General features: G+C 57.2%; 1 protein-coding gene across 1 annotated transcript in view; it reads right to left on the bottom strand.

Annotated features, from left to right (window-relative positions):
* The window catches only part of LOC128690387 (Y+L amino acid transporter 2-like), a 58,087-nt gene extending 57,329 nt beyond the window's left edge, over nt 1–758 (bottom strand). The window contains exon 1 of the mRNA XM_053779071.2: nt 157–758. Coding sequence (XP_053635046.1) covers nt 157–472 — 316 coding nt within the window. The 5' untranslated portion in view covers nt 473–758. The remainder of the gene's footprint in view (nt 1–156) is intronic.
* Nucleotides 759–13,355: the final 12,597 nt, after the last annotated feature.

Below are 13,355 nucleotides of genomic sequence, written 5' to 3'. Positions count from 1 at the left end.
ATATATATATATATATATATATATATATATATATATATATATATATATATATATATATATATATATATATATATATATATGGATAGATAGATAGACAGATAGATAGACAGATAGATAGATAGATAGACAAATAGATAGATAGATAGATAGACTGACCAAGTTCAGCGAAGGTTATAGCGCCTACGAGGGAGACAACTCCAGATAGCGCCCATACTAGGAGTGCCATGGCCACACTGCCACTGTACTCCAACACTCCTCGAGGACTGATGAAGATGCCTGAGCCAGACACCACGCCGATGATGACAGAAATGGAGTCGAACAGCCCTAGTTCCCTCCTCATTTCCAGCGTCTCCGAGCAGTCATCCCCACTGCACCTGTTGCTGCCCTGCTGGGCTACACTGTCGGGTGGTGCTGCAGGGAGGGTGTTTGGGTCCATCTTTTCCGTGGACGGTGCTGTAGGATGGACTTGCATCGTGGTTCTCTGTTTTGAGATTCTCCAGGTTCACCTGGATCGTTCGTTGTGAGGTCTATGAATCTCTCGTCGAAACTTTTGACATGACGAGTCTGAAAATAAAATCCTGGTAAGTATTCGATGCTGTAATTTTATTGCGTGGGAGTGTTGCTGGGAGATACCAGGGTAAACTTTCTCAAGTCAAAATTTCACTCATAGTGATCAAATGTCATTTGGACATGATTATAAGCCTAAGCAATTGTCTTATAGAGAGCTCGTGGCCCCAGTCAATCAATCTGCAGATCAGAATCCAGCACTCCTGAGCACAAGAGCCTTTTCCTTTCTTTTTTTTTAATGAAAATCTACACCTAAGTCCCGTTATATGAGGTCAAGATACATCACAGGGTGTGATGGGGTTGCCACACAACACGGAGTATGGTGGAGTCACTACAGAGTACAGGGTCTGGTTGAATTAAAACACAGGACGTGGTTGGGTCAGGACAACACAAGGTGTGGTTGGGTCAGGACACAACACAGGGTGTGGTGGTGTCGCCACACAATACCGAGTGAATTTGTCACCACACAACACAGAGTACAGAAGCAGTGTTGATCTGTACACCAGCAAAACACTGAATACCAGGTCGCCAACCCTTCGTCCCTCTCTCCCCTGTGCCAGCTGCGATCTGCTGATCATCTTGATAGGTACCTGACTGACTTCATTTCTCCCACGTTATACAAGCAGGTCGATGAACTCAACCAGGTGTCCCTTCCAGGGTATTGTTGTTGTTGTTGTTGTTGTTGTTGTTATTGTTGTTGTAATGAGAGCTAAACCAAGAACCTTGCTGTTGTTGTTAATTTATTTATCTGGTAAAATGAAAAATACATACTTGCCGCATGTCTCTGTTAATATGATGATATGTAATAATGGTAGAATCAATGATCAATTGTAAAATAAAAAGGACACAGATGCAACTAATTTGGTATTTTATTGTAGCAACGTTTTAATTGTAGCAACGTTTCGCGATTTTAACACACATGCTCACCGGGAGGTCGTCCATCACTCTGCTCACCCAGGAGGTCGTCCATCACTCTGCTCACCGGGGGGTCGTCCATCACTCTGCTCACCGGGAGGTCGTCCATCACTCTGCTCACCGGGAGGTCGTCCATCACTCTGCTCACCGGGAGGTCGTCCATCACTCTGCTCACCGGGGGGTCGTCCATCACTCTGCTCACCGGGAGGTCGTCCATCACTCTGCTCACCCAGGAGGTCGTCCATCACTCTGCTCACCCAGGGGGGTCGTCCATCACTCTGCTCACCCAGGAGGTCGTCCATCACTCTGCTCACCCAGGGGGGTCGTCCATCACTCTGCTCACCCAGGAGGTCGTCCATCACTCTGCTCACCCAGGGGGGTCGTCCATCACTCTGCTCACCCAGGAGGTCGTCCATCACTCTGCTCACCCAGGGGGGTCGTCCATCACTCTGCTCACCCAGGAGGTCGTCCATCACTCTGCTCACCCAGGAGGTCGTAAATCACTCTGCTCACCCAGGGGGGTCGTCCATCAATCTGCTCACCCAGGAGGTCGTCCATCACTCTGCTCACCCAGGGGGGTCGTCCATCACTCTGCTCACCGGGAGGTCGTCCATCACTCTGCTCACCCAGGGGGGTCGTCCATCACTCTGCTCACCCAGGAGGTCGTCCATCACTCTGCTCACCCAGGGGGGTCGTCCATCACTCTGCTCACCCAGGAGGTCGTCCATCACTCTGCTCACCGGGAGGTCGTCCATCACTCTGCTCACCGGGAGGTCGTCCATCACTCTGCTCACCCAGGGGGATCGTCCATCACTCTGCTCACCCAGGAGATCGTCCATCACTCTGCTCACCCAGGGGGGTCGTCCATCACTCTGCTCACCCAGGAGGTCGTCCATCACTCTGCTCACCCAGGGGGGTCGTCCATCACTCTGCTCACCCAGGAGGTCGTCCATCACTCTGCTCACCCAGGGGGGTCGTCCATCACTCTGCTCACCCAGGAGGTCGTCCATCACTCTGTTCCCCCAGGGGGGTCGTCCATCACTCTGCTCACCCAGGAGGTCGTCCATCACTCTGCTCACCCGGGGGGTCGTCCATCACTCTGCTCACCCAGGAGGTCGTCCATCACTCTGCTCACCCAGGGGGGTCGTCCATCACTCTGCTCACCCAGGAGGTCGTCCATCACTCTGCTCACCCAGGGGGGTCGTCCATCACTCTGCTCACCCAGGAGGTCGTCCATCAGTCTGCTCATCCAGGGGGGTCGTCCATCACTCTGCTCACCCAGGGGGGTCGTCCATCACGCTGCTCACCCAGGGGGGTCGTCCATCACTCTGCTCACCCAGGGGGGTCGTCCATCACTCTGCTCACCGGGGGTCGTCCATCACTCTGCTCACCGGGGGGTCGTCCATCACTCTGCTCACCGGGGGTCGTCCATCACTCTGCTCACCGGGGGGTCGTCCATCACTCTGCTCACCGGGGGGTCGTCCATCACTCTGCTCACCGGGGGGTCGCCCATCACTCTGCTCACCGGGGGTCGTCCATCACTCTGCTCACCGGGGGGTCGTCCATCACTCTGCTCACCGGGGGGTCGTCCATCACTCTGCTCACCGGGGGGTCGTCCATCACTCTGCTCACCGGGGGGTCGTCCATCACTCTGCTCACCGGGGGGTCGTCCATCACTCTGCTCACCGGGGGGTCGTCCATCACTGCTCACCTGGGGGTCGTCCATCACTCTGCTCACCGGGGGGTCGTCCATCACTCTGCTCACCGGGGGGTCGTCCATCACTGCTCACCTTTGGGTCGTCCATCACTCTGCTCACCGGGGGTCGTCCATCACTCTGCTCACCGGGGGTCGTCCATCACTCTGCTCACCGGGGGGTCGCCCATCACTCTGCTCACCGGGGGGTCGTCCATCACTCTGCTCACCGGGGGTCGTCCATCACTCTGCTCACCCAGGAGGTCGTCCATCACTTTGCTCACCGGGGGGTCGTCCATCACTCTGCTCACTGGGGGGTCGTCCATCACTCTGCTCACCGGGGGATCGTCCATCACTGCTCACCGGGGGGTCGTCCATCACTCTACTCTCCGGGGGGTCGTCCATCACTCTGCTCACCGGGGGGTCGTCCATCACTCTGCTCACGGGGGGTCGTCCATCACTCTGCTCACCGGGGGTCGTCCATCACTCTGCTCACCGGGGGGTCGTCCATCACTCTGCTCACCGGGGGGTCGTCCATCACTCTGCTCACCGGAGGGTCGTCCATCACTCTGCTCACCGGAGGGTCGTCCATCACTCTGCTCACCGGGGGGTCGTCCATCACTCTGCTCACCCAGGAGGTCGTCCATCTCTCTGCTCACCGGGGGAGTCGTCCATCACTCTGCGCACCGGGGGGTCGTCCATCACTCTGCTCACCGGGGGGTCGTCCATCACTCTGCTCACCTGGGGGTCGTCCATCACGCTGCTCACCGGGGGTCGTCCATCACTCTGCTCACCGGGGGGTCGTCCATCACTGCTCACCGGGGGGTCGTCCATCACTCTGCTCACCGGGGTTCGTCCATCACTCTGCTCACCCAGGGGGGTCGTCCATCACTCTGCTCACCGGGGGGTCGCCCATCACTGCTCACCGGGGGTAGTCCATCACTCTGCTCACCGGGGGGTCGTCCATCACTCTGCTCACCGGGGGATCGTCCATCACTCTTCTCACCGGGGGGTCGTCCATCACTCTGCTCACCGGGGGTTCGTCCATCACTCTGCTCACCGGGGGGTCGTCCATCACTCTGCTCACCGGGGGGTCGTCCATCACTGCTCACCTGGGGGTCGTCCATCACTCTGTTCATCGGGGGTCGTCCATCACTCTGCTCACCGGGGGGTCGTCCATCACTCTGCTCACCGGACGGTCGTCCATCACTCTGCTCACCGGGGGGTCGTCCATCACTTTGCTCACCGGGGGGTCGTCCATCACTCTGCTCACCGGGGGTCGTCCATCACTCTGCTCACCGGGGGGTCGTCCATCACTCTGCTCACCCAGGGGGGTCGTCCATCACTCTGCTCACCGGGGGGTCGTCCATCACTCTGCTCACCGGGGGGTCGTCCATCACTCTGCTCACCGGGGGGTCGCCCATCACTCTGCTCATCGGGGGTCGTCCATCACTCTGCTCACCGGGGGGTCGTCCATCACTCTGCTCACCGGGGGGTCGTCCATCACTCTGCTCACCGGGGGGTCGTCCATCACTCTGCTCACCGGGGGGTCGTCCATCACTCTGCTCACCGGGGGTCGTCCATCACTCTGCTCACCGGGGGGTCGTCCATCACTGCTCACCTGGGGGTCGTCCATCACTCTGCTCACCGGGGGTCGTCCATCACTCTGCTCAGCGGGGGTCGTCCATCACTCTGCTCACCCAGGGGGGTCGTCCATCACTCTGCTCACCGGGGGTCGTCCATAACTCTGCTCACCCAGGAGGTCGTCCATCACTCTGCTCACCGGGGGGTCGTCCATCACTCTGCTCACTGGGGGGTCGTCCATCACTCTGCACACCGGAGGGTCGTCCATCACTGCTCACCGGGGGGTCGTCCATCACTCTGCTCACCGGGGGGGTCGTCCATCACTCTGCTCACCGGGGGGTCGTCCATCACTCTGCTCACCGGAGGGTCGTCCATCACTCTGCTCACCGGAGGGTCGTCCATCACTCTGCTCACCGGGGGGTCGCCCATCACTCTGCTCACCCAGGAGGTCGTCCATCACTCTGCTCACCGGGGGAGTCGTCCATCACTCTGCTCACCGGGGGTCGTCCATCACTCTGCTCACCGGGGGGTCGTCCATCACTCTGCTCACCTGGGGGTCGTCCATCACTCTGCTCACCGGGGGTCGTCCATCACTCTGCTCACCGGGGGATCGTCCATCACTCTGCTCACCCAGGGGGGTCGTCCATCACTCTGCTCACCGGGGGGTCGTCCATCACTCTGCTCCCCGGGGGGTCGTCCATCACTCTGCTCACCGGGGGGTCGTCCATCACTCTGCTCACCGGGGGTTCGTCCATCACTCTGCTCACCGGGGGGTCGTCCATCACTCTGCTCACCGGGGGATAGTCCATCACTCTGCTCACCGGGGGGTCGTCCATCACTCTGCTCACCGGGGGTTCGTCCATCACTCTGCTCACCGGGGGGTCGTCCATCACTCTGCTCACCGGGGGGTCGTCCATCACTGCTCACCTGGGGGTCGTCCATCACTCTGCTCACCGGGGGTCGTCCATCACTCTGCTCACCGGGGGGTCGTCCATGACTCTGCTCACCGGGGGGTCGTCCATCACTCTGCTCACCGGGGGTAGTCCATCACTCTGCTCACCGGGGGGTCGCCCATCACTCTGCTCACCGGGGGTCGTCCATCACTCTGCTCACCGGGGGGTCGTCCATCACTCTGCTCACCGGGGGGTCATCCATCACTCTGCTCACCGGGGGGTCGTCCATCACTCTGCTCACCGGGGGTCGTCCATCACTCTGCTCACCGGGGGGTCGTCCATCACTCTGCTCACCGGGGGGTCGTCCATCACTGCTCACCTGGGGTCGTCCATCACTCTGCTCACCGGGGGTCGTCCATCACTCTGCTCACCGGGGGGTCGTCCATCACTCTGCTCACCGCGGGGTCGTCCATCACTCTGCTCACCGGGGGGTCGTCCATCACTCTGCTCACCGGGGGTCGTCCATCACTCTGCTCACCCAGGAGGTCGTCCATCACTCTGCTCACCGGGGGAGTCGTCCATCACTCTGCTCACCGGGGGGTCGTCCATCACTGCTCACTGGGGGGTCGTCCATCGCTCTTCTCACCGGGGGGTCGTCCATCACTCTGCTCACCGGGGGCTCGTCCATCACTCTTCTCACCGGGGGGTCGTCCATCACTCTGCTCAGCGGGGGGTCGTCCATCACTCTGCTCACCTGGGGGTCGTCCATCACTCTGCTCACCGGGGGGTCGTCCGTCACTGCTCACCGGGGGGTCGTCCATCACTCTGCTCACCGGGGGGTCGTCCATCACTCTGCTCACCCAGGAGGTGGTCCATCACTCTGCTCACCCAGGGGGGTCGTCCATCACTCTGCTCATCCTGGAGGTCGTCCATCACTCTGCTCACCCAGGGGGGTCGTCCATCACTCTGCTCACCGGGGGGTCGTCCATCACTGCTCACCGGGGGGTCGTCCATCACTCTGCTCACCCAGGGGGGTCGTCCATCACTCTGCTCACCCAGGGGGGTCGTCCATCACTCTGCTCACCGGGGGGTTTACCTGGAGTTTACCTGGAGAGAGTTCCGGGGGTCAACGCCCCCGCGGCCCGGTCTGTGACCAGGCCTCCTTAGGTCAGTGTCCCAGGATGCGACCCACACCAGTCGACTAACACCCAGGTACCCATTTTACTGATGGGGAACATAGACAACAGGTGGAAAGAAACACGTCCAATGTTTCTACTCTGGCTGGGAATCGAACCCAGGCCCTCACCGTGTGAAGCGAGAGCGTTAACCACCAGAGCCCTGGGTCGTCCATCACTCTGCTCACCCATGAGGTCGTCCATCACTCTGCTCACCCAGGAGGTCGTCCATCACTCTGCTCACCCAGGGGGGTCGTCCATCAATCTGCTCACCCAGGAGGTCGTCTATCACTATGCTCACCCAGTAGGTCGTCTATCACTCTGCTCACCCAGGGGGGTCGTCCATCACTCTGCTCACCCAGGAGGTCGTCTATCACTCTGCTCACCCAGGGGGGTCGTCCATCACTCTGCTCACCCAGGAGGTCGTCTATCACTCTTCTCACCCAGGGGGGTCGTCCATCACTGCTCATCCAGGAGGTCGTCCATCACTCTGCTCACCCAGGAGGTCGTCCGTCACTCTGCTCACCCAGGAGGTCGTCTATCACTCTGCTCACCCAGGGGGGTCGTCCATCACTCTGCTCACCCAGGAGGTCGTCCATCACTCTGCTCACCCAGGAGGTCTTTTATTACTTTGGTCACCCAGGGGGTTGTCCATCACTCTGCCCACCAGGAGGTCGTCTATCACTCTGCTCACCCAGGGGGGTCGTCCATCACTCTGCTCACCCAGGAGGTCGTCTATCACTCTGCTCACCCAGGGGGGTCGTCCATCACTCTGCTCACCAAGGAGGTCGTCCATCACTCTGCTCACCCAGGGGGGTCGTCCATCACTCTGCTCACCGGGAGGTCGTCTATCACTATGCTCACCCAGGAGGTCGTCCATCACTCTGCTCACCCAGGAGGTCGTCTATCACTATGCTCACCCAGGAGGTCGTCCATCACTCTGCTCACCCAGGAGGTCGTCCATCACTCTGCTCACCCAGGGGGGTCGTCCATCAATCTGCTCACCCAGGAGGTCGTCTATCACTATGCTCACCCAGTAGGTCGTCTATCACTCTGCTCACCCAGGGGGGTCGTCCATCACTCTGCTCACCGGGAGGTCGTCTATCACTATGCTCACCCAGGAGGTCGTCCATCACTCTGCTCACCCAGGAGGTCGTCTATCACTATGCTCACCCAGGAGGTCGTCCATCACTCTGCTCACCCAAGAGGTCGTCCATCACTCTGCTCACCCAGGGGGGTCGTCCATCAATCTGCTCACCCAGGAGGTCGTCTATCACTATGCTCACCCAGTAGGTCGTCTATCACTCTGCTCACCCAGGGGGGTCGTCCATCACTCTGCTCACCCAGGAGGTCGTCTATCACTCTGCTCACCCAGGGGGGTCGTCCATCACTCTGCTCACCCAGGAGGTCGTCTATCACTCTTCTCACCCAGGGGGGTCGTCCATCACTGCTCACCCAGGAGGTCGTCCATCACTCTGCTCACCCAGGAGGTCGTCCTTCACTCTGCTCACCCAGGAGGTCGTCTATCACTCTGCTCACCCAGGGGGGTCGTCCATCACTCTGCTCACCCAGGAGGTCGTCCATCACTCTGCTCACCCAGGAGGTCTTTTATCACTTTGGTCACCCAGGGGGTTGTCCATCACTCTGCCCACCAGGAGGTCGTCTATCACTCTGCTCACCCAGGGTAGTCGTCCATCACGCGGCTCACCGGGGGGTCGTCCATCACTCTGCTCACCGGGGGGTCGTCCATCACTCTGCTCACCCAGGAGGTCGTCCATCACTCTGCTCACCCAGGGGGGTCGTCCACCACTCTGCTCATCCTGGAGGTCGTCCATCACTCTGCTCACCCAGGGGGGTCGTCCATCACTCTGCTCACCGGGGGGTCGTCCATCACTGCTCACCGGGGGGCCGTCCATCACTCTGCTCACCCAGGGGGGTCGTCCATCACTCTGCTCACCCAGGGGGGTCGTCCATCACTCTGCTCACCGGGGGGTTTACCTGGAGTTTACCTGGAGAGAGTTCCGGGGGTCAACGCCCCCGCGGCCCGGTCTGTGACCAGGCCTCCTTAGATCAGTGTCCCAGGATGCGACCCACACCAGTCGACTAACACCCAGGTACCCATTTTACTGATGGGGAACATAGACAACAGGTGGAAAGAAACACGTCCAATGTTTCTACTCTGGCTGGGAATCGAACCCAGGCCCTCACCGTGTGAAGCGAGAGCGTTAACCACCAGAGCCCTGGGTCGTCCATCACTCTGCTCACCCATGAGGTCGTCCATCACTCTGCTCACCCAGGAGGTCGTCCATCACTCTGCTCACCCAGGGGGGTCGTCCATCAATCTGCTCACCCAGGAGGTCGTCTATCACTATGCTCACCCAGTAGGTCGTCTATCACTCTGCTCACCCAGGGGGGTCGTCCATCACTCTGCTCACCCAGGAGGTCGTCTATCACTCTGCTCACCCAGGGGGGTCGTCCATCACTCTGCTCACCCAGGAGGTCGTCTATCACTCTTCTCACCCAGGGGGGTCGTCCATCACTGCTCATCCAGGAGGTCGTCCATCACTCTGCTCACCCAGGAGGTCGTCCGTCACTCTGCTCACCCAGGAGGTCGTCTATCACTCTGCTCACCCAGGGGGGTCGTCCATCACTCTGCTCACCCAGGAGGTCGTCCATCACTCTGCTCACCCAGGAGGTCTTTTATTACTTTGGTCACCCAGGGGGTTGTCCATCACTCTGCCCACCAGGAGGTCGTCTATCACTCTGCTCACCCAGGGGGGTCGTCCATCACTCTGCTCACCCAGGAGGTCGTCTATCACTCTGCTCACCCAGGGGGGTCGTCCATCACTCTGCTCACCAAGGAGGTCGTCCATCACTCTGCTCACCCAGGGGGGTCGTCCATCACTCTGCTCACCGGGAGGTCGTCTATCACTATGCTCACCCAGGAGGTCGTCCATCACTCTGCTCACCCAGGAGGTCGTCTATCACTATGCTCACTCAGGAGGTCGTCCATCACTCTGCTCACCCAGGAGGTCGTCCATCACTCTGCTCACCCAGGGGGGTCGTCCATCAATCTGCTCACCCAGGAGGTCGTCTATCACTATGCTCACCCAGTAGGTCGTCTATCACTCTGCTCACCCAGGGGGGTCGTCCATCACTCTGCTCACCGGGAGGTCGTCTATCACTATGCTCACCCAGGAGGTCGTCCATCACTCTGCTCACCCAGGAGGTCGTCTATCACTATGCTCACCCAGGAGGTCGTCCATCACTCTGCTCACCCAAGAGGTCGTCCATCACTCTGCTCACCCAGGGGGGTCGTCCATCAATCTGCTCACCCAGGAGGTCGTCTATCACTATGCTCACCCAGTAGGTCGTCTATCACTCTGCTCACCCAGGGGGGTCGTCCATCACTCTGCTCACCCAGGAGGTCGTCTATCACTCTGCTCACCCAGGGGGGTCGTCCATCACTCTGCTCACCCAGGAGGTCGTCTATCACTCTTCTCACCCAGGGGGGTCGTCCATCACTGCTCACCCAGGAGGTCGTCCATCACTCTGCTCACCCAGGAGGTCGTCCTTCACTCTGCTCACCCAGGAGGTCGTCTATCACTCTGCTCACCCAGGGGGGTCGTCCATCACTCTGCTCACCCAGGAGGTCGTCCATCACTCTGCTCACCCAGGAGGTCTTTTATCACTTTGGTCACCCAGGGGGTTGTCCATCACTCTGCCCACCAGGAGGTCGTCTATCACTCTGCTCACCCAGGGTAGTCGTCCATCACTCTGCTCACCAAGGAGGTCGTCTATCACTCTGCTCACCCAGGGGGGTCGTCCATCACTCTGCTCACCAAGGAGGTCGTCCATCACTCTGCTCACCCAGGAGGTCGTCTATCACTCTGCTCACCCAGGGGGTCGTCCATCACTCTGCTCACCCAGGAGGTCGTCCATCACTCTGCTCACCCAGGAGGTCGTCTATCACTCTGCTCACCCAGGGGGTCGTCCATCACTCTGCTCACCCAGGAGGTCGTCTATCACTCTGCTCACCCAGGGGGGTCGTCCATCACTATGCTCACCCAGGGGGTCGTCCATCACTCTCCTCGCCCAGGGGGTCGTCAATCATTCTGCTTACCCAGGGACGTCGTCCATCACTCTGCTCGCCCAGGGGGGTCGTCCATCACCCTGCTCACCTTGAGAGGTCGTACATCACCCTGCTCACCCAGGGGGGTCGTCCATCACTCTTCTCACCCAGGGGGGTGGTCCATCACTCTGCTCACCCAGGGGGGTCGTCTATCACTGCTCACCCAGGGGGGTCGTCCATCACTCTGCTCACCCAGGGGGGTCGTCCATCACCCTGCTTACCCAGAGGGGTCGTCTATCACTGTTCACCCAGGGGGGTCGTCCATCACCCTGTTCACCCAGGGGGGTCGTCCATCACTCTGCTCACCCAGGGGGGTCGTCCATCACCCTGCTCACACAGACGGATCATTCATCACCCTGTTCACCCAGACGGATCGTTCATCATCCTTCTCACCCAGAGGCGTCGTCCATCCTTTTTACCCAGACGGTTCGTCATCACCCTGTTCACCCAGACGGATTGTCCATCACCCTGCTCACCCAGGGGGATCGTCCACCATCCGTTTCACCCAGGTGGGTCGTCCATCACCCTGTTCACCCAGAGTGGGTCGTCCATCACCCTGTTCACCCAAAGGGGTCGTCCATCACCCTGCTCCCCCAGAGTGGGTCGTCCATTATTGTGACCCCTGAATGGGTCACAATGTATATAATGTATATTGTGGAAAATAAATTCCCATAATTATACTGTATATATTTTTATAATGTAAATATACATGATTTATGCATTACTGTTGTTCTAAACTGTATTTTGAATAGAAGCAACCGGGTTCGCCCTGCGCCTGCGAGGATGTGCGGGGAAGGACAGGTCGAGGCAGGGCATGGAGAAGCGGGCGTGTTTGGAATTGAGGGAAGAGGCTGGGAAAGCATGGGACCAGGAAATTGGCATTCACGGCGGCCTAAGGATTAATATAGGCCTCACTTCATAATAGGAAGTGTCATAATTGTTCCTGATGAAGAGTGAGGGAACGTGATTTACGGGACCACCGTAATAAAGTGGTAAAATTGGTGAATAATGGTGGGACCGGTGGTGACTGGCGTGTCGCCATGGAGTGTCCCGGGGTAAAATACCCGTGATCTAATTCTCACTCATCGGTCTCAGATCTTAATGGAGTGACCTCTAATGTGTATAATAATTATGAGACATTAAATCGTATTGTGAATTGTAATGTAATCAGTGATAATAACACTAAGTTAAGAGAATGCGTGAAGTGAAATAAATCGCCTTGCTCCGAGTGAACACGTTAGACCACGTTGTTCCCGTCCCGAGGACAGTGAAGTTTTTATGGAGTCACGACTTCTAAACCCTAAACCGGGACAAACCAACGGATACCTCGTCCTGCTGGAATAAGAACCGTGTCGGTGTAGCAGGACATCGAAATGAGATGGTGAATGGAGGAAATAAGGAGCATCAATCACCCACAGTTAAGTAACCTTTCTAGTTATAGCAGACTGATACTGGCCAGTTAGGTATGTTGTAATTGGATAGGTTATGGGTGATCCAGCTACATCAAGTGACCACCAGAGAATATCTGGTAAGTGGTGAAATTATGTACAAGTGTTTTTCCTTGATGGATATATCCATGTGTTACCTACCCCTCCCCCTTCATTCAGTTACACTAATATAATCTATACAGTCCACAATTAATTAATAGTGCCATAATTGTGGGTGCTATCCAATCTATACTGGTCTCGGATAGATATGGATAAGATTGTGAGGTCGAAGGCCCACCTGCAGTGACCAGGGGTGAAGTTTTCTCACATGTCTACACGGGGTGACTACGGTAAACAATATAGTGTTGTCTCCCAATGAGATTACTTGTATGTATATAATGTTGAGGTACATACAGGTAACACCCTAAAAAAATTTACATATATATTACCTGTTCATATAATTTTGCTGATATTTGCGATATTAGCTAGATCGTAAATATATTGCTTTATATTATTATGTATTTGACTTAGTTATATTATTAGATAGGATGTAACATTTACACCTTATTCAGTGCTCATTGCTCGAGAGTGTTAAGTAGCTGCCGCATTGTCTAACTACTGTAACTACCACTCCACTTGTTTCGCTGCCGGCTTTGTTGTGGGAGTTCATAGGAGATATGAAGGTTGGAGATAAACACACTTGTTGGATGGTAACACTATACAGTGGACCCCCGCTTAACGATCACCTCCAAATGCGACCAATTATGTAAGTGTATTTATGTAAGTGCGTTTGTACGTGTATGTTTGGGGGTCTGAAATGGACTAATCTACTTCACAATATTCCTTATTGGAAAAAATTCGGTCAGTACTGGCACCTGAACATACTACTGGAATGAAAAAAGTTCGTTAACCGGGGGTCCACTGTATTGCAGAGTGTGAGGGGAGAGAGCCCAAACTGCCTGTCCTGTT

The sequence above is a fragment of the Cherax quadricarinatus genome, chromosome 1 (assembly GCF_038502225.1).
Source record: "Cherax quadricarinatus isolate ZL_2023a chromosome 1, ASM3850222v1, whole genome shotgun sequence".
In the NCBI taxonomy this organism is placed as follows: domain Eukaryota; kingdom Metazoa; phylum Arthropoda; class Malacostraca; order Decapoda; family Parastacidae; genus Cherax; species Cherax quadricarinatus.
The sequence above is the reverse complement of the archived record's forward strand: the minus strand, read 5'-3'. Positions and strand labels throughout refer to the sequence as shown.